Source organism: Diaporthe batatas, assembly GCF_019321695.1.
Source record: "Diaporthe batatas strain CRI 302-4 chromosome Unknown Contig00002, whole genome shotgun sequence".
Classification (NCBI taxonomy): Eukaryota; Fungi; Ascomycota; class Sordariomycetes; order Diaporthales; family Diaporthaceae; genus Diaporthe; species Diaporthe batatas.
The window spans coordinates 2,757,387-2,780,685 of record NW_025408549.1 but is presented as its reverse complement, the minus strand read 5'-3'; the positions used below and the strand labels follow the sequence as shown (position 1 = coordinate 2,780,685).

The 23,299-nt window shown below is 57.2% G+C and overlaps 6 protein-coding genes across 6 annotated transcripts; 2 read left to right on the top strand and 4 right to left on the bottom strand.

The window, feature by feature from the left end:
* Nucleotides 1–471: 471 nt before the first annotated feature.
* Nucleotides 472–2,631, bottom strand: KVR01_001160 (uncharacterized protein; the record flags this gene model as incomplete). The annotated part of the gene is made up of 5 exons (XM_044794664.1): nt 472–1,069; nt 1,147–1,535; nt 1,609–1,917; nt 1,981–2,169; nt 2,617–2,631. The coding sequence occupies 5 exons, from the start codon at nt 2,629–2,631 to the stop codon at nt 472–474; spliced, it is 1,500 nt and encodes a 499-aa protein (XP_044649115.1).
* Nucleotides 2,632–4,340: 1,709 nt separating this feature from the next.
* On the top strand, nt 4,341–5,881 carry KVR01_001505 (uncharacterized protein). The gene is made up of 2 exons (XM_044784386.1): nt 4,341–4,642; nt 4,766–5,881. The coding sequence occupies exons 1-2, from the start codon at nt 4,606–4,608 to the stop codon at nt 5,404–5,406; spliced, it is 678 nt and encodes a 225-aa protein (XP_044649460.1). The 5' UTR covers nt 4,341–4,605; the 3' UTR covers nt 5,407–5,881.
* On the bottom strand, nt 5,861–10,125 carry KVR01_001883 (uncharacterized protein). The gene is made up of 4 exons (XM_044787836.1): nt 8,405–10,125; nt 7,127–8,017; nt 6,401–7,056; nt 5,861–6,271 (listed from the first exon to the last, which is right to left on the bottom strand). The coding sequence occupies exons 2-4, from the start codon at nt 7,784–7,786 to the stop codon at nt 6,157–6,159; spliced, it is 1,431 nt and encodes a 476-aa protein (XP_044649838.1). The 5' UTR covers nt 7,787–8,017; nt 8,405–10,125; the 3' UTR covers nt 5,861–6,156.
* Nucleotides 10,126–11,261: 1,136 nt separating this feature from the next.
* Nucleotides 11,262–14,486, top strand: KVR01_001606 (uncharacterized protein). Its single transcript, XM_044792727.1, has 6 exons — nt 11,262–11,481; nt 11,599–11,983; nt 12,174–12,210; nt 12,274–13,115; nt 13,181–13,343; nt 13,451–14,486. The coding sequence occupies exons 2-6, from the start codon at nt 11,884–11,886 to the stop codon at nt 13,566–13,568; spliced, it is 1,260 nt and encodes a 419-aa protein (XP_044649561.1). The 5' UTR covers nt 11,262–11,481; nt 11,599–11,883; the 3' UTR covers nt 13,569–14,486.
* A 40-nt stretch (nt 14,487–14,526) lies between these two features.
* Nucleotides 14,527–18,997, bottom strand: KVR01_001821 (uncharacterized protein). Its single transcript, XM_044786310.1, has 3 exons — nt 18,343–18,997; nt 17,723–18,066; nt 14,527–17,650 (listed from the first exon to the last, which is right to left on the bottom strand). The coding sequence occupies exons 2-3, from the start codon at nt 18,060–18,062 to the stop codon at nt 14,955–14,957; spliced, it is 3,036 nt and encodes a 1,011-aa protein (XP_044649776.1). The 5' UTR covers nt 18,063–18,066; nt 18,343–18,997; the 3' UTR covers nt 14,527–14,954.
* A 1,544-nt stretch (nt 18,998–20,541) lies between these two features.
* Nucleotides 20,542–23,184, bottom strand: KVR01_001243 (uncharacterized protein). Its single transcript, XM_044791129.1, has 4 exons — nt 22,473–23,184; nt 21,934–22,419; nt 21,627–21,864; nt 20,542–21,568 (listed from the first exon to the last, which is right to left on the bottom strand). Exons 1-4 carry the CDS (start codon nt 22,607–22,609, stop codon nt 20,993–20,995), a joined length of 1,437 nt encoding a protein of 478 aa, XP_044649198.1. The 5' UTR covers nt 22,610–23,184; the 3' UTR covers nt 20,542–20,992.
* Nucleotides 23,185–23,299: the final 115 nt, after the last annotated feature.

The following is a 23,299-nucleotide window of genomic DNA, read 5'->3' as shown; positions in this document are numbered from 1 at the left end:
TGAGTCCAGCCCGACGACTCCGGCGCACGAGACATCAGAGCTCACAGTAGGAAAAACAAAGTCCTGGCCCTACTCGTCACAGCACGGCAGCACAGGCGACGCGGAGCTGGCAGCATGTTGATCCGGTGGGGAGTAGGACTTTCAGAGACAACCGGCATCCCGTGCTATCTGCAGGCTTCGGAACAAGGACGGCGCTTGTACCAAAAGCATGGTTTTGATGAGATTGGCACGGTTGAGTTCAACCTGTCTGAATGTGGATTGCACGGGGTCGAAAGAATGACCGAGATGACTAGGGGAAACTGGTCTGGGATTCATTAAGCGCCGCTGCGCCATCATATTTGTCTTTTGATTTTTCAATCGTTAATGCCGTACTATGAGGCCCATATAGTTGAGATTTGTCTTCAATGATTATGATATTTTGCAATCAAGATAACCTAGCCCACAATACTGGGCCTACAATACTAAGCCCATTCACTCCTCATCTAGCCCATTTGTCTGGAAGCTCGTCCCATCCCACCCGTTCTGGACATTATACTCGTCCAACTCAGTAGTTCCATGCAACTTCTGATACCAGACCCTCTCACCACAATCCCCCCCACCCCTCGAAGCACCGCCCGTAGGCGCATCACCGATACACCCGCCGTGAATCAGCCCTGCAATCCTCTCACCAGCATCACGGCCCTCGAACCACGCCCCCTGCATGTACCCAAAGTAAGTGGAGCTGGTGTGCTCGCCCGCGAACCACAGCCTGCCGACGTTGGCGCGGAGGTTCTCGTGCATCTCGAGCGTGGTGCCCGCGGGCCAGCACGAGAAGGAGCCGTATGACCAGGGGACGGTACCCCATCTCGGGTAGGCAAAGGCGGTCGGCTCGGGCACCGTGGCGTTTGGGAACATGGCGCGCAGTACGTCCATCGTCTCGGCGAGTGTCTGGTCGTCGGTCATGCGTTCCACCCGCTTTGACTCGCGCTCCGTGACGGTGGTGAAGAGGACGTGGGAGCCCGGGAAGAAGCCCTCGAGGTCGAGGGATTGCCAGATGGGGTACCAGCCTCGTTGGACTGGGTCAGCGTAGCTTGTTTGGATGTTAGAACTTGATGATCGAAGGAGCAGGGGACTCCAGGGCTCTGGTGGAGTTGGGCGGAGACGTACAGAAAGAACTCAGTGTCGTCAGGCCAGAATCTCTCCGAGAACTGCATGAATATCTTCGTGTATGTGCCAATGTTAAACATGTCAATGGACGTCTTCTTCCAATCTGGCAGCAGAGGATCAAACTCTACCGCTGATTCATGCTGTAAAACACCAAGGCTGAAAGTGCAGACGGCGTAGTCGGCAGAGATACAAGATCCGTCCTCCATGGTGACTTCTACGCCCTCGTCTGAATACTCAATTTTGTTGACTATGGTGTTCAAGAGAAGACGTGGATCGTCTTCATCTAGGAATGTTGATGCTTCACCCTTGATCCAGGTGTTGTGACCGCGTTGATCAATCACGAAGTTGTTCTTGCCACTGTACTGTAGGAAAGTGAAATTGTTCACCGCCTATGATTCCACTATTAGAAATAGGCTGACCAGAGCAAATGGTTGAGGGTTCCAACGGCAGGATAATACCAACCGAGTTGAATACGAGGCTCGTCTCCTCGGGCGTGTATGCCTGCTCGCCATCGTAGAGCCACCACTCGACGGCGTCAGCTGCGGCTGGGTCGTCGCGCTGGTCTGGCTGCCAGCCGACATGCACAAGGCCCTCACGGATTGTCTTGTCCTGGATATTGTCTGTGAGAAGCTCGCCAGCTTCCTGTGTCATGCGGAAGAAGGCATTCTCATACTCCTCTATCTCGGATTCGAAGTCTGACAGACCAGACTGATTGTACGTGAGGATCCGAGAGAAGTTGGACTCTCGACTCGAAATGTTCCATTTCTTCTCCTAAACCACAAGATTTGTCAGTGGCCAGGGGCGCTCCGTGGCTCGTGGGGAAGCGGTTCCTACCAATGTCCAGATTGGGTTCTCTGGGCCGTCTTCAGTGCCCAGGCCTTGAATCCAGTTCGCACCGTATTCAACCAGAAGTGGGTTGCCGTCTGCACCCTTTCCAAAATCGGCGTGGTGGACTCGTCCGCCAATCTCACTCTGATACTCCACGATGAGGAAGTCCGTGATAGACTGATTGGACAAGGCTTGCTAGAATGAAAGAACAAACGTATCAGCATACGGGGTCATTCACACGGAGTCTGCTATCTACAGATGTATGAGCCTAAAGCTTCAAAACTCACAGCGGCGGTAATTCCCGCGATGCCCGCTCCTCTTCACTCTTGACTTTAGCCTCGAGTCCCTCTCAAGCTTGTATGACAGCATGAAGAACTATTCTCACAAGATCGCAACTTTTGTGTGGCGGCATGAAGACTGTGGGCGCCTCTCGCCATTTGGTATGGCCGATCCTTGGACCGAGGACAAAGACGACAATAAGAGAGCAGGGAGCAAGGAAGCCAGTATACGACTGGGAGAGGATATGGCTCGCATCGTGACAAGATTTACGGGAGACCCTTGAGCAGATGAGGGATGTAAAGTCCCAAGAAAGCAGAGGTACTTAACTTGAACAGATTGTATCCCAAGCCTGAGCGAGGACACCGAGGACAACAACATACATTTAATTACTTACATGCGTGCCGGTCTAGGTGGGAATCGGGTGACTCGAACGGGAAGGGAGATTTGGTGCACATAAAGGTAAGGCGTACGATGTCTCACGACTAGTTCAATGAAATTCGTACACCAAAGTTGTCTTCTGTGTCAACTACAGGTAGCTCTGGGCTGAGCGTATTGACATAATACTTACCGTGAACAAACACCATATTGGAAAATGTGCTCCGAGACCATTGGAATAACGAAGCAGGGAAAAGGCAGTGGTGTGCCATCGTATTAAGACAACTGCTTTGTTACTAGTGATCTCGTGCTCGAATTGGTGGCTTGGATAACTTATTAGCAGCCCGAACGGACATACAATTTGTTCATCATGCCACAACTGAACCAAGCCATGTTCCAAAGTTGAGACACAAGCACCTGCGATGATATCGAGGTGTGTCTTCGTACCCCATGAAAGGCTCACAACAAGGCCAACACATGAGATGCGGTGCCGAATTTCTGAGAGATTGGCGTATCAAAGGGGCCAGGCTGTTGAGCCCGGTACAGCTGGGAGATATATCTTTTAGAAGGGGTTCTGGCAAGGCAAATATTATTCGATGAGACTGCACTATTCATGAAGCGTCGAGCTCTCCGTGCATTTCCACACAGCTTCTAGGATCTAGATCGTTTGAAACGATATTACACACAGTTACACGTGAGAGCGGGAATCTTGTGCATGTGGAGCACAAGCCGCAGATTGCCTGTGTCTCAAAGGAGTACATGTGCAAGAATATTATGAATCTCGGACCCGGGGTCAAGGCTGTGCTAGCTCATGACTCAACAGAACGGCCCCCAGCTTTGCCGCTAGGAATACTCGCTGATGTCTCTGTGGAAGAGAAAATTTGGAATACCACAGTACATGGAGAACGGAGTTTGAAACAGAACGAGGAGCTGGTCAGGAAAGTGATAATTGTCAACATCCATGGCTAATGACAGAGCGAACGCAGATGATGTCTTGCGAAATGAGGAGGCTCGTAGCCCGCGAGGAAGAAGCCATTGCTTGCAACCTTGTAATTGATGGGCATCACAACTTTGGCCGTCTTGAATTCTGCAAGTGTCAGCTCTCATTTGCGTTTCAGCTCAGAGACTGGCAGCCACTACTACCGAATTGGTCCAGATGTCTTAAAGACACATATCCTGACGCAGTGGCGTCTGAACCGCTTGCCAACGCCAGCTGGACTGCCGTGGTATTTGTGATGTTATTCTCTTTGTAGGCAATGGAATCAGAATGAACATGGACACTGTGGCTGTTCAAGCCCCACCAATATCAGCCTCCCGTCACAGCAAGCATCCCTGCTGAGCCTCTGGGAGCCCATCAAGACCTCAAACCGTGCTCGTATTGATATCATGAGAGGCTAGGCTCTGTCTTCCACATCCCTGCAGATTCAAATCAAACCCTATCTAAGGCTGTAGCGGTGAGAGGTACATAATATTTCACAATAGCTCTTGTCTAGTCCCGATACAAGGCATGTGAACGGGTTTGTCTATGGTCGCAAAGCGGAATTGGTTCAACGACAATGTTGTGAGATCCGCATTGGAAGCCCCAACGTAACGACGGCAGAGTTTAACATGACCAGATGACATCAGAAAGCTTATATTACCACAATCCATTGAAAACGACAAGGAATGTTTATTGCTCTGCATGCAGCTATGTTGTTGTAATATGGCTATCTGCAGTGGTTGGTTTGGTTCAGGGTGAGTTTGGCTGTCCGTCATTTGGCCCCCACCTGCCTGCGAGCAGGGACAGGGGCTCCTTGCTGGGAAGCAGGGTGCCGACCACACAGGTCCACTGCGACTCCACTAGCAAACAACCATTCCACACTACAGCCCGTCACAACTTCGCGACAACCCAATCCACGACAACTGCAACTGCTAGCACATGAGAACAGCAATTGGCCGCAGTTACTCAAGGACAGATCCTCAGACCAGTTGCCCACCATGCCCTCAATAACGACAGTCCACGAGTCACTCCCCTGTAAGCAAAAAGCCCCTGCCATCATCTCCCGAACGACGACAGCCTCCTTCTCTCTCAGACCAACCCCATTCGCAACAGATCCCCCAAAAAAGGCATACTAACAACCAACCCCCCACCCCCCAGATGTCGACCCAGAACCCACAAAACCAGAGCGCGAGGCAGCAGAAGCCCTCATAGCAGCAGAGCGCGCCACAGTCCCAGACGACCCGCACCACGCCCTCCTCCCGCCGCCGGCAGAGCCCACCTTCAGCCCCCTGATCCAGTCGGAGCTGGACCGCATAGCCTCGAGCGCGGACCCCTCAAAACCAGCCCCCCTGGCGGCGATCGACCTCTCGCGCTACGAGCTGCCCGACCTCCCCGAGGACGGCGACGCCGACCGCGACGCCCTCGAGGCCGCCCTCCGCCAGGCCTACACGGCGGCCTCGTACCTCTCCGCGCGGCGCCAGCACCTCGCGCTGCTCGACAGCCACGGAAAGAACGCGTGGCTCGTGGGCAACTGGCACCTCGAGGCGGAGCTGCGCGCCCTCGAGCGCGAGGTCGCCGCCGCCCGCCGCGCCATCGACCTCGTCACGCTGCGCCGGCAGAGGCTGCAGCGCGACAGCGGCGGCGAGATCACGGGGCTCGACGAGGCCTGGCGCAAGGGCGTCGGCCGCGTGCTTGAGGCAGAGGTCGCTGCCGAGGGCCTGCGGAGGGAGGTCGATGCCATCATGAGGGAGAGGGCGGCCGCTCGGGAGGGCGGCCAGCAGCAGCCAGCGGAGGCTTGAAGTGGTGAGAGAGAGAGAGAGAGGACGAATTTTGGTTTGACACCAATTAGTTTGCGACGGGCAAGGCTTCGGCGGAGAGGACGGATTGTCCTCAGTGTGGCCGACATGGATCATCTGTGTCCTGAGTACAGAATCCTTCCAGAGCCAGGATCCTACCAGAGCCAGGACACAAGCAGCAGCACCCTCGTATGTATATTGATGAGCTCTGAGGCGTGCTCTCAATAGCAATCTTGGCTCGTTCATGGTTCTAGAAGCCAGTGTTCGAAGGATGATAGAAACTGCCCAAAAAGGATTTGGAACAAGCTCGTGCCAGACAGATATGGCGTCTCTACACGCGTTGTACTAGAGGGCATCACCGCATGGTATATATATATATGCACATCACAAATTGGTGGCAGAGTCGGAGCCGAGCACGAATTTCCCCATGTCTTGTTGCACGACTGCACCAGCGTTTGGTGATATTAATGAAGGTGTTATAATTCCGGAGCAGCGCCCTACCGCAGCACTCGTCTTTTTCTGTTCCATAGGTATCTGATGTTCCAAAAAACAAAACAATAATCTCCTAACACGATAGGCTAGCGAAGGAAAGAGGTAAAGTGTTCTTGTCTGCCAGTCGATAATGCCGTCACCCGCAAAAACGCCGTTGTAGCCGAACTCCAGCATCCAGTGTGGTCCGTCCCACATCCAAACCCTCCCCGGTTCAAGCCTCTGCTTGCACTTGCGTTGCGTCCATACATACCGTACCGTCGTTCAAGCCTCCACCAGTTGTCCGTCCGTCGTCCAGGCCCGCATCCTCGAGGTTCCGCGCGAAAGGCCGCATTCCGTCGTGTTTCTTCGGGAGTTGGGTCGGGACATGCTTCCAGATCTGTCGTGAATCAGGCCATGTTAGTGATCTTGTCCGTGTCCGGATTCCAGGTCCAGGAAAGAGGCCGTAGCTGGCTACGCCGACTGGAGCGGGTCCACATCTTCAACACCGGACTTGACATCTTCGTACTTTGTTCTTCTCATGATACTCTCAACCGGGCCCAGCAGGCGGTTGAAGGCGTTCTTGCCAAGCTTGGCAACCTTGACTTCTGTCACGCTGATCACCGTGGCCGCGCGGGGCGCGTCGTTGAGCAGCGCCAGCTCACCAAAGAAGTCGCCCTTCTCGTAGTGCCGGAGGTTGATCCTTTCCTTGTGGACACCATCCTTGTATGCGTCGCATTCACCGCTCTCGAGCAGGTAGAAATCGTAGCCTGGGTCGCCCTCCTTGATTACGGCAGTCCCCGGTGGGTACTTCTGGGTCTCGAGGGCATCGGCGATCTTGGATCGTTCGTACGACGTGAGCGTCTTGAGCAGCGGCACCTCCTCCAGGAAGCTCTCGTACATGCGCCGGCGCTGGAACGTGGACTCCATCAGGATCCGGCGGAAGGTCAGTCGGTCCAAGGCCCAGAGCATGCAGTTTGCCTCGGCTGAGATTATAGTGGCGGCACGGGGCGCATTGTACATGAGGGCAAGCTCGCCAAAGGAACCCCCTGCCTCGATGCTGCCGACCTGTGTCCCAAGGCCGTCGGGGCCGGGCTGTTGAACTCCAGACGAGTTTACAAAGACGTTAAAAGTTCCCTTCTCGACGACGTAGAAGTAGTCCCCAGCGTCGCCCTGGGTAATAACCTGATATCATGGTCAACCAAACATGTCCGTGAACTGCATCAACCAGCAAAGCAGTCTCAGAGGAACGTACTTTAATGTCCTTTGCCGGGATTGGCTTCTCCTGCATCGCTCCTAGGACCTGGGCCTTTTGCTCGTCGTCCATGTGGCTGAACAGGAAGTTCTTGGCAATCGAATTTGTGAGCCTTGTCTGTTGTTCCTCCGACTTGGGGTACACCGGGGGCTGCCAGTTGTCGTTGTTATCCGCGACGGGCTTGAGGGACTCGGCCGAGACGGAGGTTCGACGGCCAAAGTTGTACTGCGCCGGAAAGTTCTCGGGGTTGGGCGGACTGCGCAGCGAGGAGGGGGGGTCGGAGCTGCCATCGCCGCCAAATGGGCCGCTAAACATGGAGCCTGAGTTGAAGTTGAAGGTACCAGTCGTGGGCGAGGTAACGGTGTCGTTCTCCTCCTCCTCCTCCATGACCCTCTGCATCATGCTGCCCTCGTTGGAACCGAAGGGGTTTGTGTGGGCCCCAAAGGGGCTGGTGAAGCTGCTCGACATGGCGAGTGGTCTACTTTTGTCTAACTTGAGGCGCTTGTTGGGCGTGTCTTGGGACAGTTTCTTCTTGCGTTCCGAGGCCAGCCGACTGGCAAAGTGATCACAGCAGAACTGCAGGATATCTCGGGGTTTGGATCGCAGCACTTGGCTGTTCAAATCCTGTATCTCGTTCGTGTAAGCAACCGGGAGAGTCATGTTGCAAACGACCTAAAGCAAGCTGCGAAACACAAAACAAATCAGAGGAAAGGGACTTGTTTAAAACAGGAGAGGGTGCATGGGCCCTAATAAGAGCGGCTGTTGCTGGGCCTGCCCCGGCGGTGGTCCTTGTGATGGGTCCGATATACTGGGCTAGGTCAAGAAGGGGGTTCTTGTCCGTACCTTTCAGCTAATTTTGAGTGGGGTCTTGTGGCGTCTACTATGACAAGGCTGCTTTGACACGTTAGCATCGACAGGCTGCACGTTGAGCACGAGTGCCGCAGAGCAAACTCGTGGTGGGCTGTGAGGCGGCAGGAAGAGCGCAAGGGTGTTGAGACATGTTGGGCTGAAGCAGATTGGGGGGGGGGTGGGGAGGGGCCCAGGCCAGCTCAAAGAGCCCGCAACCCTGAGCAGTCAAAGAAGCTCAAGGCAGTGCAGCTGCGAGAACCGACAGGTAGGTTCCTCGCATGCAAGCCGCAGAGTCAAAGCGCAACGTGATGGAGAGGCGCGCAAGTCAGTGTGCAGGAGTGGCGTCAAGGGAGACCCGTGCTGGCCTGGGGGATCTGTGGTACTGCGGCCGACCGAGGGCCAGAAAGCTGAGCTGTCGCATGGACTTACCAGATGGAGAGCGGCCGCGACTGAGTGAATACAAAGCGAATGGGTAACAAGAAACAAACAAGTCAAGAAGGAGTATTGACTGCGAAAAGAGGAGCGCCGGCAGCACAGGAGGTTGTGGGTTGAGGAAGCAGACGTCGAGCTTAAAAGGGAGGAGGCGACGTTTGGGTAGGGGACTGAGTCGGGGGGTCGGGCCCGGTAAGGCAGGCAAGCAGGCAGGGCAAGCAGGCGAGCAGGCGAGCACGGTAACGGGCGTCGTGTATGCCAATAACGGAGTGTTATAGGCAATATCGGGGACACCGTGATGATTGGCGTGGGATGATTGGTATGATTGCTCAGGCCCGGATGCGCTGATCGAGACGGAATTGAAGGACCAGGAAGCTATTCGGAAGAAGACAGACAACCGTGGCAGAACAAGATTGTGGAGCGAAGGGCGACGGGGGGTGGTGGGATAGGGCTGGATGTTGTTGAGCTGGAGGAGAGGGCCGATCTGAGCAGCTCAGCTTTGACGTCGGCAGCCGGGTCGAGCTAGTATGTGGCCTAGCAGGCAGTTCACGGTCGGGCTGGGGGGGAGGTCAAAGGCGAGGTGAGAAAGGAAGGAATGGGTACTGCGTGGTGACCCAGGGAGGAGGAGAGCCGAGACTGGAGACTGGAAACTGGAGAATGGAGACTGGAGACTGGAGACCAAAGGCGGGCTAGGGGGGTGGTCCGGACGGGGATAGAGGGAGGGAAGTCTCGAGACGAGGTCGGTGAGAAGGGAAGAGGGTGTGTGTGTGTGTACCTCTGAGTGTGTGAGAGGGAAAGAGGCAGCGAGAGAGAGCCAAGGCCAGGCCGGGGCAGGGCCCAAAGTAGAGCAGGACAGAGCTTTGCAGACCAAGACAGGGCAGATCTGGTGGGCAGGTACTCCGTACAACCAACCGTACAACAATAGCTTCACTGGCACGCAGGTCAGAGCAGTCGCAATTAGATTCAAATGACTGCCAGGAGATTGAGCGTGGAACTGGCGAGGGAGCTTTGGCTCGCTCTGCCCGAGTTTGGCAGGGCAAGGCAATCAAGTGGGGGACAAGAGCAGCAAAGATGTCACCTGGCATGGCCGTGCTGCCCCGTCCCACACGTACCGTCGAGGTAGCCGTGCATCAGGAAACGGTGGTGACCCCGCGGGAGGGGGGTTAGAGGGTGACCGAACCCCCCCTCGCCCGGGAGGACGAGCATGGGCCCAGGGGTCCCCTCAAGGGCTGGAGGGCAGAGGCCAGAAAGGGCACATGAAAGCCGGCTGCCGGGCTTGGCCTCCTGCCATCCGCGGCCGAGCAGGGGCCAGCATACGCACCTTCCGCAGCTGTCTGTCCTAGCGCTGCCCCTCTTTCGCCCTTCCCGTCGTCGAATCGAACCCTTGGAAGCCTTCTAGAAGAAGGGGCACAGATCAGCGGGTGGCCCTCTGCCGCGCTGCTGCCAGGTGGTGGACTGGGGCCGCCCTCGGCCTGACTGCCCACGGGCGCATGGCCTGCCAATGGCCCAATGCCCTGTGGTGCCCTGGGCCCTGGGCCCTGGCTGGCGGCCCAAGCCCGACAACAAAGCCCTTGCAAGCCCCAAGCTCCCTGGCCCCCCTGGCCCCCTGGCCTCCCGCCCAGCGAAGGGGACCGAAGCCTGCGAGAGGTGCTTCCTCGAGCTTCTCGAGCTTCTCTCAGGCTTCTGTTGCAGCTCGCCACCGAACCCGTGGACCTGCATCCAGCCCTCCCAGCCCTCCCAGCCCTCCTACCAATCTCGCAGCCTCAAACAAGCCGTCCCATCTCTTATCACGACCCCAATCATTTCCATTTATTTCCATGTCATGTCACCATTTAATCCCCGACCGCGGTTCGTCCGCTTTTCCCCATGTCGCCCGTATTGCCTCGCCGCCCTCGTGGGGATTCTTGTCACAAATACGCCAGACATGAGCGCTGCCCATTGCGCCTCCTGCATTTTACTGACCCTAGCTAGCTGGCCAGCAGGTACAATATCGTGTTACCGGGTTGTGGACAAACTACCCAGGTAGGTACCTGGGTACGCACTGTACCGTACCTAGGTAAGAGTATGCAGCGCCCGACACTCGGCTGCCCGGCTGATGCAGCATCTGACGTTGGAGGTCCACTCATTCCTCGCCGCCTCCTTTATGCCTGTCATCGCAATGACCGCTGTTTCGGCGCGCCCAGTCAGTACGAGGTTTTGAATTTTTTTCTCCCCCTCATCGTCTTGTCAATGAGATCTGGCCGGGGGAGACGTGTGAAGGAGCGTTGTCTGCCGGGCTGGCGTCGGTTTCCGATCACCATGTTACATGGAATTAGACGTCGTCAACTGTCCAACTGTCCCAGTTGCTTTTCTTCGTTGACGGGGGACTGTAACCCGAAATGGCCGGATGACCCGGCATGATGGCTGACCGACTGACCGACTGACTGCTTGCTGCTGAGCCTGCAAGCACGCCAGTAGACTAGACCCTGACAAAGACGAGCGCAGAGACAGCTGGCAACCTTTCTTGCCTTGTAACCCTTCTGTAGCAGCTGTCCTGTCCGTAGTCGCATCCTGCACAGCAGGGTGACGCCAACTACTGGGTCTGACTCGGAGGCATGGCTGAGATTGGCTACCGGGCAAGACAAGACTGGCCAGAGGCAAGGTGGCAAAAGCTTCGCGACTTAAACATTTGCAGCTGGCAGGCAGGCTCGTCAATGAGTTGCCCCCCGGCGTGGGTACGGGTACGGGTACGATCCAGGGACTCAGGGACTGTCTGTCTTGGTGGCTATTCTTCGGCCAATGCAGCCTGGTGGTATTGCTGATGCTCCCGGGCGCAATGCCACCCCACTGCCCGAGCTGTCTGTAGAATACGTCAGTCAATATCCAAGCACCTCTCTGCAAGCCAAAGTTTGGGTTTGACTCACCTTTGCCGAACCCCAAGTTCAGCTGTGTCGAGTATGGGCATCATAAGCCAGGTAATAGTATATGCAAGCTCACAGCCGCACTTATTACTGCAGTCTGCAGCATAGTAATAATAGCACTCCGTACTGCCAATGGTGCTGCCCGCTTGGGCCCGACCCAGCCGAGATGATTATGTAAGCGAACAACCTCCCCCCCCCCCCCCCAACACCCAGAGACTCGCATGTCTCTCTACCAAGCCAGCTGCGCCTCCTTGGTTCGCTCTGCAGCGCTTGTGACTGATGAGGGCCAAGCCACAATCTTACGCTAGAGGTTGGTCGGATCCTGCAGCGCTCCAGCAACACTCCTGCGAGCAGGCGAAGGCTGCCGCTGCCCACTGCCACTGCCACTGCCACTGGGATTCGGACCCTCTCCAGCGCCGTCTCGTCAAAGAGCGGATGCACGTCCCGTCCCCGTCTGTCCCGTACACGCCCATGTCATCGCATTCGACCCGACCGACCTGACCGACACTCTCTTTTTTTCCCTTTAGTTGCATCCCACATCCCACACCGACCCCGTCGACGCTGTTATCCATCAACATGGCCGATTCACCGACTAGAGTCGGCCATACCGACTCGATCGCCTCCCAGGATTCCGGGAGCAAGTCCAACGATAAGAAGAAGAGCCGCAGGCCAGCCAGTGAGTCCCACCCGGCGCACCCGCGCCTGCGCCCGCACCCGCACCATGAGCCATGAGCCACGAGGACAGCGGTACCAGTCAACCCACAATACCACCGTCCTCAGTGGGGTGATGGGAACGATGGGACGCCCTATGTTCTACGCCCTCTGCCGGGAGATGACATGACGCTGATGACCGTGTCAACCAACAGACACTGCCTTTCGACAGCAGCGGCTCAAGGCATGGCAGTAAGTCGACGACCACCATCATGACCCGGCCTCCCTGCCACCCAGCGCTGACCAGCGCAATAGACCAATCCTCACGCCAAAGACCGTCCTCCCCCTCTTCTTCTCCATCGGCATCATCTTCGCCCCCATAGGTGGCCTACTCCTGTATGCCAGCTCGCAAGTCCAAGAGATCTCCATCGACTACACGACGTGCTACAAGGATGCCAGTAACACCACCTTCGACGCCGTGCCCTCCGATAACGTCTTCACCCAGTTCAAGAACAACAGCGACATCCAGGCTCAGTGGCAGCGCGAGGATATTAACGTCACCTTCGACGGTGTCCCCACCCCGACCCAGAAATGCATGATCCAGTTCACAATACCCGAGGACATGGGCCCGCCTGTGCTCTTCTACTACCAGCTTACAAACTTCTACCAAAACCATCGCCGCTATGTCAACAGCTTCTACGATAAACAATTGGCTGGTACCAAGGTCACCACGGCCCAGGTCGCCAGTTCCTCGTGTGAGCCTCTTAAGACGGAGGAAATCTCCGGCAAGCCATTCTATCCCTGCGGCCTGATCGCCAATTCCGTCTTCAATGACACCTTCTACAGCCCGTTCTCCGTGGGCAATGACGAAGTGCCTTATAACATGACCGAGAAGGGCATTGCCTGGAATTCCGACAAGGACCTGTTCAAGAACATCTCTTCCGAGACCAAACTGGACGAGATTGCTGTTCCACTCAACTGGAGGGTGCGGTATCCCAATGGCTATACCGAAAGCAACCCCCCTCCGAACCTAGGAGATGACGAGCACTTCATGGTCTGGATGCGCACGGCCGGCCTGCCGACTTTCAGCAAGCTGTACATGAGGAACGACACCCAGAAGATGGAAAAGGGACAATACCAGGTGGACATCATTCACTGTGAGTGTTCCGCCTCCCTTGATACACATTCGATGTAGTGTATGGATACTAACTCCAAACGCCAGGGTTCCCTGCGGACGTCTACAAGGGCACCAAGTCCATTGTCCTCAGCACCAGGACTGTCATGGGTGGCAGAAACCCGTTCCTAGGAATCGCATACTTGGTCGTGGGTGGGATTTGCATCCTCCTCGGTGCTATTTTCACCGTGACGCACTTGCTTAAGCCAAGGTCAGCCCGCTCACGCTCACGCTCACGCTCACGCTCACGCTCACGCACGCGATATCTCGCGGGCGTCAACAGCATATTGAATGCCAATGCTAACCGGGCATGTACAGGAAACTTGGCGACCACACGTACCTTTCATGGAACAATGTTCAGTCCTCAAAACATCCAGCCGGCTCAGCGGCGGCCATGGCCAGCGGGCGCGACCTCGGGACGTCAGGCGGTGCCTAGGAGGCCCGCGGGATCGGGCTCAAGGTACCACCTGATATCTGCCGGCCTCTCCTTGCGGCCTCTCCTGCTACTGATACCCCATCGTCGATGGCATCCAAGGGGAAACAGCGGGCGCGCAGTCCTGCTGCCTCCTCGGCCTCGAGTGCTCCTAGCAGACAGGTTAGCGTCCGGGACTTCCTTGCGGGGCCGAGTCGGACGTCTCGCACCGCAGCCGGCTCAAGCTCTGAAACCTACGTGCCGTAATCCTGCTGTTGCGCGCGCCCAGACCCTTCTGTGTACACACCGCCCCTAATTACTTCGCCATCACCTGGCTATCTGGCTTCGCGGCCCTCTGGCCAGTATTTGCTTTTCGTTCATATTTTATCTTGGTTGGTGGAACGGTGGGAGGAACACCCTCCCTCCATCAACCTGTGGCAATGGGGGCAACGAACGGCATGCATGGTTTATTTTTTTTCCAAATGATTGATCCTTGTACTTGAACCCTTCCTCTTTCCAAGGCATGCGTCGACACATCGGAGTTTGAGGCGTCCCTAGGTATTCGAAGTGAAAATGAAAATTGACATTGATATCTATATCATTTACCATGTCTTGGCCGTCCCCGTGATGTGTCGTGCGTGCATGTATGCTTCTGAGTGTCTCTTACTGTCCTGTTTGTTTCTTGTGAGACGAACGAAATAGTCTATTTGTCAATGAACATCGGGCTGGCGCTTCCTCTCCGCTCTCACATGTGCTCTGCCACTCAACATCTAATCACTGATCTAGTATCGCATCTCCGACAGGGCAGGACAGAAGACGCTCGTTCGCGCCCACGTCTCTGTCTTTTCCCCCCGAGGTGGCTGCCTATATTTCCCTAAGCTGATCTCAGGCTGTTCGATACCAAATAGCGAGAAAAGGAGGCACACAAACCGCAGAAGACAAGTGCGTCCCTGCGAAGGCACAGCAAGACCGGGATTATAGATGTAGAGAATATGACAATGCAATTTTGTGTGGTATCTCAGATGTGTCGACTATCAAGTAGAAAGCCCCCAAAAAGAATGTAGTAGACCAAACACTTCCCCCCAAAAACGCCAGCCAGGCCATCCACTGAATAAACACCGTGGTCGTAGTAAGTAGGCCATATAAACCAAACCACCCAGCAGTCAAGATTCACCGCTGTCTTCTTTTGTGTCTTCCCTGTGAAACTCCAAGAAACTCCCAGCATGATAGATAAATACCCACAAACATTGCGCCCACGACGCCATAAGATCAGATCTGGATATAAGAGAAGGAAGAAGAAGAAAAAGAGGAAAGACAGAGAGAGAGAGAGAAATAGCGAACCCCAAACCAAACAGAAAAGAAATCTGATATTACAATTTCTTACAAAGACACCCACCCACCCATCCAAACTCACTGCACGCTCAGGAACAAATCGTCCCCCCTCCGCTTGGGCGTAAGCTGCGGCTTCCACCCGGGCGTGGCGGGCAGCGGGACGTCGCTCTCCCTGGTGCTGTTGGGCTTCTTGCCACCACCACCACCAGCGCCGGCAGCGGCCTGGCGGTACACAACGCCCCTCGGCGCAGCGGCGGCGCCGTCGTAATCGGCACCGGCCCTGGCCCCGAGGCTAGACGTCCGCCGCCTCCACCGCGCCTGCCGGGCCTCGGCCGAGTCGCCGCCGATCTGCAGCGCGGCGGCGCGCTCGGGCCCTAGGCGCTTCGCGGCCAGCAGGCTGGACTGGCTGTCCGTCGTCCTGAGGGTCGTGTTTGAGACCGAGGGGGACTGGGACGCGGATGCCGGGGAGGCGGACTGCGAGGGGTCCGGGGAGAAGGAGTAGGGCCCGCCGGGCTCGGTCTGGTAGTGGTATTCTTGTGATGGTTGTTGTTGTTGTTGCTGTTGCTGGTAATAGTACTGCTGCTGCTGCTGCGACGGCAGGTTCGACTCGGGCCGCGAGTACGCGTCGTACACGGACATGGGACCGTAGCGGGAGTGAGACTGCGAGGGCAGCTGGGAGCGGTTGTTGATGTGCTGCTGGAACGACTGCAGCGGCGGCGACTTGGTCGTGTCGCGCCTGTTGCTGGGCACGGCCAGGGGCCGCGGGATCGGCTGGCCCGGCGGCGTCTCGGGCGACCCGGACCGGACCTGGCCCGGGTTCCTGTTCGGGTTCGGGTGCCTCCTGGGCGGCGGCGGGTTGTAGTACGAGACCCGTGCCTGGGCTGGCGCGGCGGCGGCGGCAGAGGCCTGGGGGCCACCATCGACCTGGACTGGCTTCTGGGAGTCGACGACGCCCAGGGTCGGGCTGTCGTTGGGCGTGGAGTTGACCACCCGGAGGGCTGGATGTTGCATGGGCTTCGGCTTCATCATCAGCGGGGCGTTGCTGCGCGGCCTGGGGATCTTGGGATAGGACACTGGTGATCGCCCGGGTGACTCGACCACAGGCGACAGGCTGCCCTGCTGCTCGGTCGCTGCCGACTGGCGGGAGGGTGCTGGGAAGGAGTCCACTCCAACCTCGCTGCCAATCGAGGACGCGATTGTCGTCGCTGAATCCTGCGACATCATGGTATTCGTGCGGTCCCTCGTCGCCCCGCCAGCGCTGCTAGACCCTCTCCTGTGCCTCGAGGAAGTGAGGTCCCTCCCTTGCTGCTTGCCACCGGCGCCGCTTGCCGCGTAGTACGAGTCGGGGTTCGGCATGGGGTTGTTCGGCCCCGGCTGAACGGTCTGCGGCAGGCTGAAGTTCATGCTGAAGTTGGAATACACGCTCGAGCTCCTCGTGTTGATGGGCAGCCGTCCACTCTCGGGGGCGACGTGCCTGATGGTCGGCCTGCCTGGCGCACCAGCTGGCCTCGAGACTCTGACCGCCACAGGTGCTGGTGCGCCCAGGGTAGGGGACGACAGGTCCTTGACCGCCGCCTTGACCGCGTTGCTCTCCTGCACCGCGCGGTCTTGCTCGGCGTCCCTCTCCGCCACCGTCTTGGAGACGGGCGTTGGCATCTCCACAATGTGCTCCTCGGGCCCTGAACCGCCTCCAAGCACCCAGTTGCCCCATTTGTCTGCGACGTAATATGTTGACGCCGACTGCGGGTCTGTGTTCGGAGGGCGCCATATCTGCGCCGACCCGAGTCCTGCGCTTGTCTCTCCGTCTTCGGCAAACTCGGTAACGACGCTGTCGCGCCCACCGCTGAACGGCATGCGGTTATTGGACATGGTGCTGGAACGGTTAGCCGGCTGGGGTTTTGCCGGCGGGATGGCGACGGTCAGTGCTGGTTTCGCCGCGCTCGTCTGCTGGTCCTGTGGTGTAGACCGCCCCTGCGGAGAGAAGAAATTGAAGTTGCCCTGCGTCCGGAGGGGTGACAGGGCCGGAATGGGAGGTGGTGAAGGCGACCGCCTCTGAGCAAGATGAGCCGCAGGTGGCACAGCCGCAGCGACCATGCTCCCCCCGGGTTGCCTTGCCGCTCCCGGCATGCCTGCGCCCTCGGGAGATATCGCAAGGCCGATAGTATCAGGCCGGGCGCTGGCTCGGTTAGCCCTCTGCGCCAGCGCCCTCGTGAAGGACATCGACTTTGGCTCCCGATATTGCGGCGCCGAGATCTCCGGGCTGTCTTTCCTCCGTGGGCTCCACGAGTCTCTGACCCGGTAGAAACCAGTTACTGCTTTCCCGCGCCGCCTGCGCGTGAAACACCAGATCGCCACGACTCCCGCAATAAGCACAGCTCCGACAGCCCCACCGGCTATGCCTCCGATCTGCGCCGTTGACAACCTTGTTGGGGCTGCTGCTGCTGCGGCGCCGGTTTCGCTTGACTCTGATGCGGCTGTAGCGCTCGAAGCCGCGGTGGAAGATGCAGACAAGGACGAGCTGGTCCTTGTGATGAATGTGGAGCTAGGGCTGGAGACAGGTCTCGTGGACAATGTGGGCTCCATGGTGACGGAAGGCGTCATGTAGCTTGTCGAGGAGCTCCTGTTCGAGCTCCTGGATGCCGTCGGCGACGGGTTCGGCACCACGACCGGGCCAGTAGGAGGCACGATCAGTGTTGCTATTATTGTGGCGTGTGTTGCCAATACCGCACTGGGTTGATTATTACACATGGTGTATGCGTTGGCGACTGTGTCAGCTATTGAAGGTGTCAGTCAGCCTCATCATCTTGTATTTGACTCGGGATTACACCGGATGTCCCCAGACTTACATCCGGCACTCATACCCTCGCATGCTCTGATAGAGTTCTCAGCTACAATGCATTGAACTGCGCCCTCCCCCAATGTATATCCCGTCGAGCCGGTGTGTGAACAGAGACATTGTAATGAAGGTGAGGATCCACAGAGGTCGGTGTCGAAGTTGACCTCGATGAACGACTCGACGCATGATCTGGCGCAGGATGGTACGAATGCTGTGATATCAGATCCCAGGTCGAGGCCTGTCGTAGAATACGCCGATGCGGTCTCGGCTGCCCTGACCGCGATGAGAGGTACTGTAGTGGCCCATAGCAGCAGCCCTGCCCGTCGGGCTGCCATTCTATGTAACAACATCTATCTGCTCGTCGACGACGGCGTCCGCATGTTAGTCGAGGAGGCCAGGAGAGTTAAACATCACACCAGAGCTGAGAGGCAGCTCCCCCTTCACCTCGACCTCGCCACCGGGTGATCATAGACCTGGCCAAGCCGGCAACAGAGGCAAACCGGTAGCCGCTCGACATCCAAAACGGGGATGGGGTTGGTGGATTTCATGTACCCGCCCACCACGCGAGGCGGTGGCGCGATGGGAGATTTGGGAACGCAGGACAAAGGGGACGGTGGCTGTGTGACTAACCTATTGAGAAGGAGACCGGTATTAAGGAGATGGCCGGCATCTCAGCATTGTCTAGAAGGTTTTGATTTTCGAAGACACCAACAGAAGGAAATTTGATGAATCAGATAGTCGGCGGCTAGAACAAAGGAGAAGGATATTTCAGAGTACCGGTTGGGCACCGAAACAGAGGTGAACGCTGGGACAAGGACTGGGGAGAGGAATCCTTCTATCAAACAACGAGAACAGCCCTATGGCATCCGGAAGGAAACAAAACCGACGACAGGGAGCCCAAGATAGGAAAAATTATTAGAGGATGGGAATAGAGGGAAAGTTAGACGAGTGTCTCAAGGGGACCCATCGGGGAGGCCTGCAAGGCGGAGGAAGAGATGAAGTAATAGTATATACTAGACACCCACACAAAGGTAAAAAGGGACAGAAAACAGGCCCGCGGAGGCTGAGCAGGACCAACATAGACTTTCCGGAATATGATCAGAAGGTCGACCGGGCTGGGCCACGAGACCGTGCGGCGTCCCATTCGAGGACCATATAACAAGGAGAGAAGGAGAAAGGGACAATGAGGAGCAAGTGAGAAGCAAAGCTGCATGCCGCAAGGGTCTGCCTGGACCTCGCAGCAGCCAGGACAGGCAGACAGGGCAGGGCAAGGGCAGGGTAAAATGACGTCCCACTCGCTTAAGCAGACGACGCCGACGTGCATTCACTGAGCCGCTCTCGATATAAAGGCGCCGCGCAGCAAGAGACAGCGAGACTAGCTCTCACACACGGGGAAGGGGTGTGGGTGTGTGTGTGTCACGACATAATAGTACAGGACCGAGCCCGGAACCCATGTCGTCGGCCACCCAATCCGCAGCGTTACCGTGCCGCCCCTCCCACGGGGACATGGCATGGCACATGTGCGGCGGAACCAGAACGATGGCAGTAGCCGCAACATAACATGGGCGACGGTGAGCAACGGCGGCGGCGGTAGCGGGCCCCCTTGTTACTCTGGGAAACGTCATGAGGGCGGGATGGATCCATCATCCAGAAGGGGCATGTTCCAGATCATCCGCAAGGACCAGACAGACAATGATCGACCGCTGCTTGGCTGCTTGCTTGCTTTCTTGCCCGATGCTCGCTGCTCGCTGCTCGCTGCTCGCTGCTGTGCCTGTAGGAGGCAGGTCAGACCCGGCATGTCTGAGCCTCATGAGTGGCCGCCAGTGCTATTTCTGGGGTGGGTGGGATTCCCCCATGCGCGCTAAGTACCGCGATCCGACCGCCGTTGCTTGGGTCAAGCAAGTGTGGGTGTGAGTGGGTGGGTACGTGCATGCTGGGTGCAGATGTCAATCTGCGCTTACTTTCAACTGGACAATACAGGGAAAGAAATTGGATGGGTGGAAGGAAGACGATGGTGGAGGGTGGGCCGGGCTGCCGGGGCGGATGGATCAAGACCCGGGCGAGCATGCTGCCGGCCAGGACTAAAATGGACAGGTAATCGCAGCAACCCAATCTTGGAAAAGCTGGTGAAGCACAGCACCACCGTAGCTGCGCATGTACCTCCGTACGTACATGCGTCTGCTGCGGCCAGACGGCTGAGTGGCTGTGGGCCCGGCAGCCGCTCCATTGGAATTGGAGACATCTGGACTGTGGTCATCCTGTGCGCGCTTACCCGGCGCCTAAATAAGGCTCCACAGGGGTCGCGGGCGCCAACGACAGAGTGAGACCCTTGGCTATAGTACACCATAGTACACAGCAGCAGGGTTCAGCAGCCACCCGCGACGGCCCACGACCCAATCAGTGGCCAGCACCATGCCTAAGCGACGCACCCACGCAGGCCAGTCGAGCTTCTCAAGGCCTCACCTGCACCCACGCCTCCAGGTTGGCTGGAGCTTGGGCGGATCAACTAACGCCGAAACCGTGATAGGGGCCTCGAGATGTCTTCTTCGTTTCGATATCTGCGGGCAGGGAAGCCGAACTTGTCCCGTGCCCTACGCTCAATGGTCCCACCGAGCTGTTGCTTGCTTGACCTCTGACGTCGTTGACACGGTCGCTTGCTTGTCGATCCCAGAAGTTGGGAACTCCTGCGCTTCTTGGGCCGACACAATCTTCGCGCCAAGCGCCGCCACAATGCTCTCTCGCCAGTAACCGACCGGATTAGCCCTTGTTTTATCCAACATGCAGGCCTGGCGCTTCCATGAACATGTCACACAACAAATGCTACCCTCATCTTGTGCGATCGCGACCATCTGGCTCGACCTTGGGGCAGATCCTATGTCACATTGCTCTTTGGGGAATCTTAATTACACCTTCTAGACTTTTTCCCTGGGCCAGGCCATCCACCGACCAACTTTTCTTCATGTATAGCAATTCCCAACATCATCTGTCCAGGTCGTGTCCTTTGCGACTCACGCTTGTCTTCAAGCGGCCAGAACAAAACCAGCGCACACCATCCTGTCGTTTTCTCATCAGGGAGGTAGCCCATCATGAATCCTCCGCTCATCCGTTCGGGCGAGCTGCTACTGCGGTAATGACCCGGGTTCCATGTCCAGGGCTGCCATGTTATGCAACTCCGGCCTCTGGTCAGTGGAAGCCGCTTCTACGTCCAAGTTGTGCCTGGACCCCAGTTCTGACCCCAGTTCGAGTTCGGAGCATTCAAGCCACTCGGCACCCAGTTGTTCTAGCCCTGGGTGGCAGGGGCCGCCGGAGCCGGGGCAGGGGCAGGGTCCGAAGCCGGCGCGGCGGGGGCTGGATCCTGAACCTGAAGGTTTTCCACCGCCTTGGGGAGGTCCTCGGGCTTGTAAGTATCCTGGGCTCGGCTTGACTTGATGACCTCGTGGATCTTGGTCTCCGTGTCGTCCCAGTCGTCTGGGCTCAGCTGGACCAGGTCGATAGAGTAGTGCTTGGAAATATCGGCCAGGGCTTGGAAGCTCTTGCGGTCCGACACGAAGCTGATACTGACGCCCACACGACCGAAACGACCTGTGCGGCCGATACGGTGAAGGTAGGTCTCTGCGTCGGGCTCAGCATCTCGAGCGCCCTTCATGGGAATGTCGTAGTTGATAACCATAGAGACGCTCGAAACATCAATGCCACGGGCGAGGACGTTTGTGGTGATCAGGACCTTGGTCTTTCCCTGCCGGAACTCCTCGAGAAGGCGGTCACGGTCGGCTGGGTCAAAGGCGCCATGCAGGGCCGACACCTTGTGGCCGTCGGCAATCATCCTCTGCTCGATAACACTGGCCGACTCGCGGGTCTGTACGGGTCAGCGGACAGGGCCTTAGTAGCCTGCAATGGGAGTACCTGGTACTGACCTTGACGAAGATGACCGAGGAGCCGATGGTCATGAGGCCATAGAGCTTCACGAGCACATCGTATTTGTCACCCTCGGACGGGCAGTCCATGTACATCTGCGAAATGCCCTTGACGGTGAGCTGTTGCTGCTTGAGGCGCATTGAGTTTGCGTTGGGCGCAAAGCGCTCGGCATACTCAATGACTCGGTCGGGGAAGGTGGCCGAGAAGAGCAGGACCTGGATGTTCTTTGGAAGCAGGCTGTTTCCGAGCTGTTAGCATATGCGAACTGCAAAATCAGAGGAGCGGAATCAGCTCATCAGAACGTACTTTTTGACCTTCATGCACTGCTCGCCCATGCCCTGTTGATCCAACATGTTGTCGGCCTCGTCAATAACGAAGATCTTCAGCTCTCGTGCGTCAAACTGGCGGCGACGGATAGTATCCTGCACGGTGCCAGGCGTACCAACAACCACGGAGCCTCTAACACCGGTTGCTCTGTCGACGGCACCAGGCACGGCGGCCTCAACAACGAGATCGGGGAGGAACTGGCCCACGGTCTTGACAACGTTCTGGATCTGACGTGCCAGCTCCCGAGTCGGGGCCAGAATGAGGGCTTGAGGCTGGTGCGGTTTGCTGTAGTCGATCCGCGACAGGACGGCAATAACGAACGCGGCGGTCTTTCCAGTACCGGATTGAGACTGGGCAATCATGTTCCTGGGAGGGTCGGAGAGAAGCAGGGGCAGAGCCTTCTCCTGGACCTTGGAGGGCTTCTTGAAGTTCATGGCGAGAAGACCCTTGTAGATGCCCTCGGAGCTGTGGAGAGTGTTAGCCCAAGATCCGCCGATAGGTAGGCACAGGTTACGGACAGGTTGAGATCCTCAAAGGTCTTTGCAGCCGAGAGGGGGTTGTCGGTGTCGACGTCGAGGTTCGACCTGCTGACCTCAACATCGTAGCTGGGCTCGCTTAGGTTGTTCTCAACGTCATCGGCCCAAGAAGTTGCCATGGTGACCTTGGTCGACGACCGCGTCGCGAGCAGATGCGATGCGCTGAGTTGAGTTGAGGGGACGCGGGATGAGGTGTATGAGGGGTGAGAACAGGAAGCGGCTAGGGGAGACGCCTCGTGTTGCTCCAAAGAGGTGGGGGTGGGGGGTCAAGAGAAGGGGTCCGTTTGCGACGCCTGTTGAGTCTTGCCTGAAAGAAGATGGTTTTCAGTATGCGACTCTCAAGTATGAATGGCTTTGACGAAGGTCGGTCAATATCAGGGTCAGCGTTCAATGTGAGTGGTGGGGCTCGAGTTCTAGTCCGGTCCTCCCAGGTAGGTGCCTTTCACGCCAACTTTTTGGGCGGACGCTAAAGGGATAGCTCGCCTAGCGAACAGCAACTGCTAGGCAGGCAGGCAGACCAATTGAGCGATGGGATGGCGGGGTAGTGGGGCAGTCGGAGTGGGTGCGATACCAGGGTACCCTTCCCCTAGCAGAAGTGTAGCGGTCTGTCCAGGTACCTCAGCATCTGCTCTTTGGGCAGGTAGGCTGCATGCTCTTTCCATTAGCACTGCTGGGGCGCCTGAGGGTATTCTAGAAGGACGACGGGATGCTGCCAAGCTGCGAAGTACAGCTGGGCAGGTCTAGTACAGAAATGCCCCAGTCTTTATCCCAGTGTCTTCCAATATTCCTTACACATATATCACTGCCAA

Bases quoted from the DNA above. Each gene is read 5' to 3' on its own strand.
- KVR01_001243 (XM_044791129.1), bottom strand. From the start codon at position 22,609: ATGGCAACTTCTTGGGCCGATGACGTTGAGAACAACCTAAGCGAGCCC. The intron at 21,865-21,933 runs GTACGTTCTGAT...GCTCGGAAACAG, and splicing joins CAGTGCATGAAGGTCAAAAA to CCTGCTTCCAAAGAACATCC. The intron at 21,569-21,626 runs GTCAGTACCAGG...TGACCCGTACAG, and splicing joins CCTCGGTCATCTTCGTCAAG to ACCCGCGAGTCGGCCAGTGT.
- KVR01_001883 (XM_044787836.1), bottom strand. From the start codon at position 7,786: ATGACTCTCCCGGTTGCTTACACGAACGAGATACAGGATTTGAACAGC. The intron at 7,057-7,126 runs GTACGTTCCTCT...CCATGATATCAG, and splicing joins TCCCGGCAAAGGACATTAAA to GTTATTACCCAGGGCGACGC. The intron at 6,272-6,400 runs GTACGAAGATGT...GATTCACGACAG, and splicing joins AGTATCATGAGAAGAACAAA to ATCTGGAAGCATGTCCCGAC.
- KVR01_001606 (XM_044792727.1), top strand. From the start codon at position 11,884: ATGGCCGATTCACCGACTAGAGTCGGCCATACCGACTCGATCGCCTCC. The intron at 12,211-12,273 runs GTAAGTCGACGA...CCAGCGCAATAG, and splicing joins CAGCGGCTCAAGGCATGGCA to ACCAATCCTCACGCCAAAGA. The intron at 13,116-13,180 runs GTGAGTGTTCCG...TCCAAACGCCAG, and splicing joins CCAGGTGGACATCATTCACT to GGTTCCCTGCGGACGTCTAC.
- KVR01_001505 (XM_044784386.1), top strand. From the start codon at position 4,606: ATGCCCTCAATAACGACAGTCCACGAGTCACTCCCCT. The intron at 4,643-4,765 runs GTAAGCAAAAAG...CCCACCCCCCAG, and splicing joins AGTCCACGAGTCACTCCCCT to ATGTCGACCCAGAACCCACA.
- KVR01_001821 (XM_044786310.1), bottom strand. From the start codon at position 18,062: ATGTTGTTACATAGAATGGCAGCCCGACGGGCAGGGCTGCTGCTATGG. The intron at 17,651-17,722 runs GTAAGTCTGGGG...CACCTTCAATAG, and splicing joins CGAGGGTATGAGTGCCGGAT to CTGACACAGTCGCCAACGCA.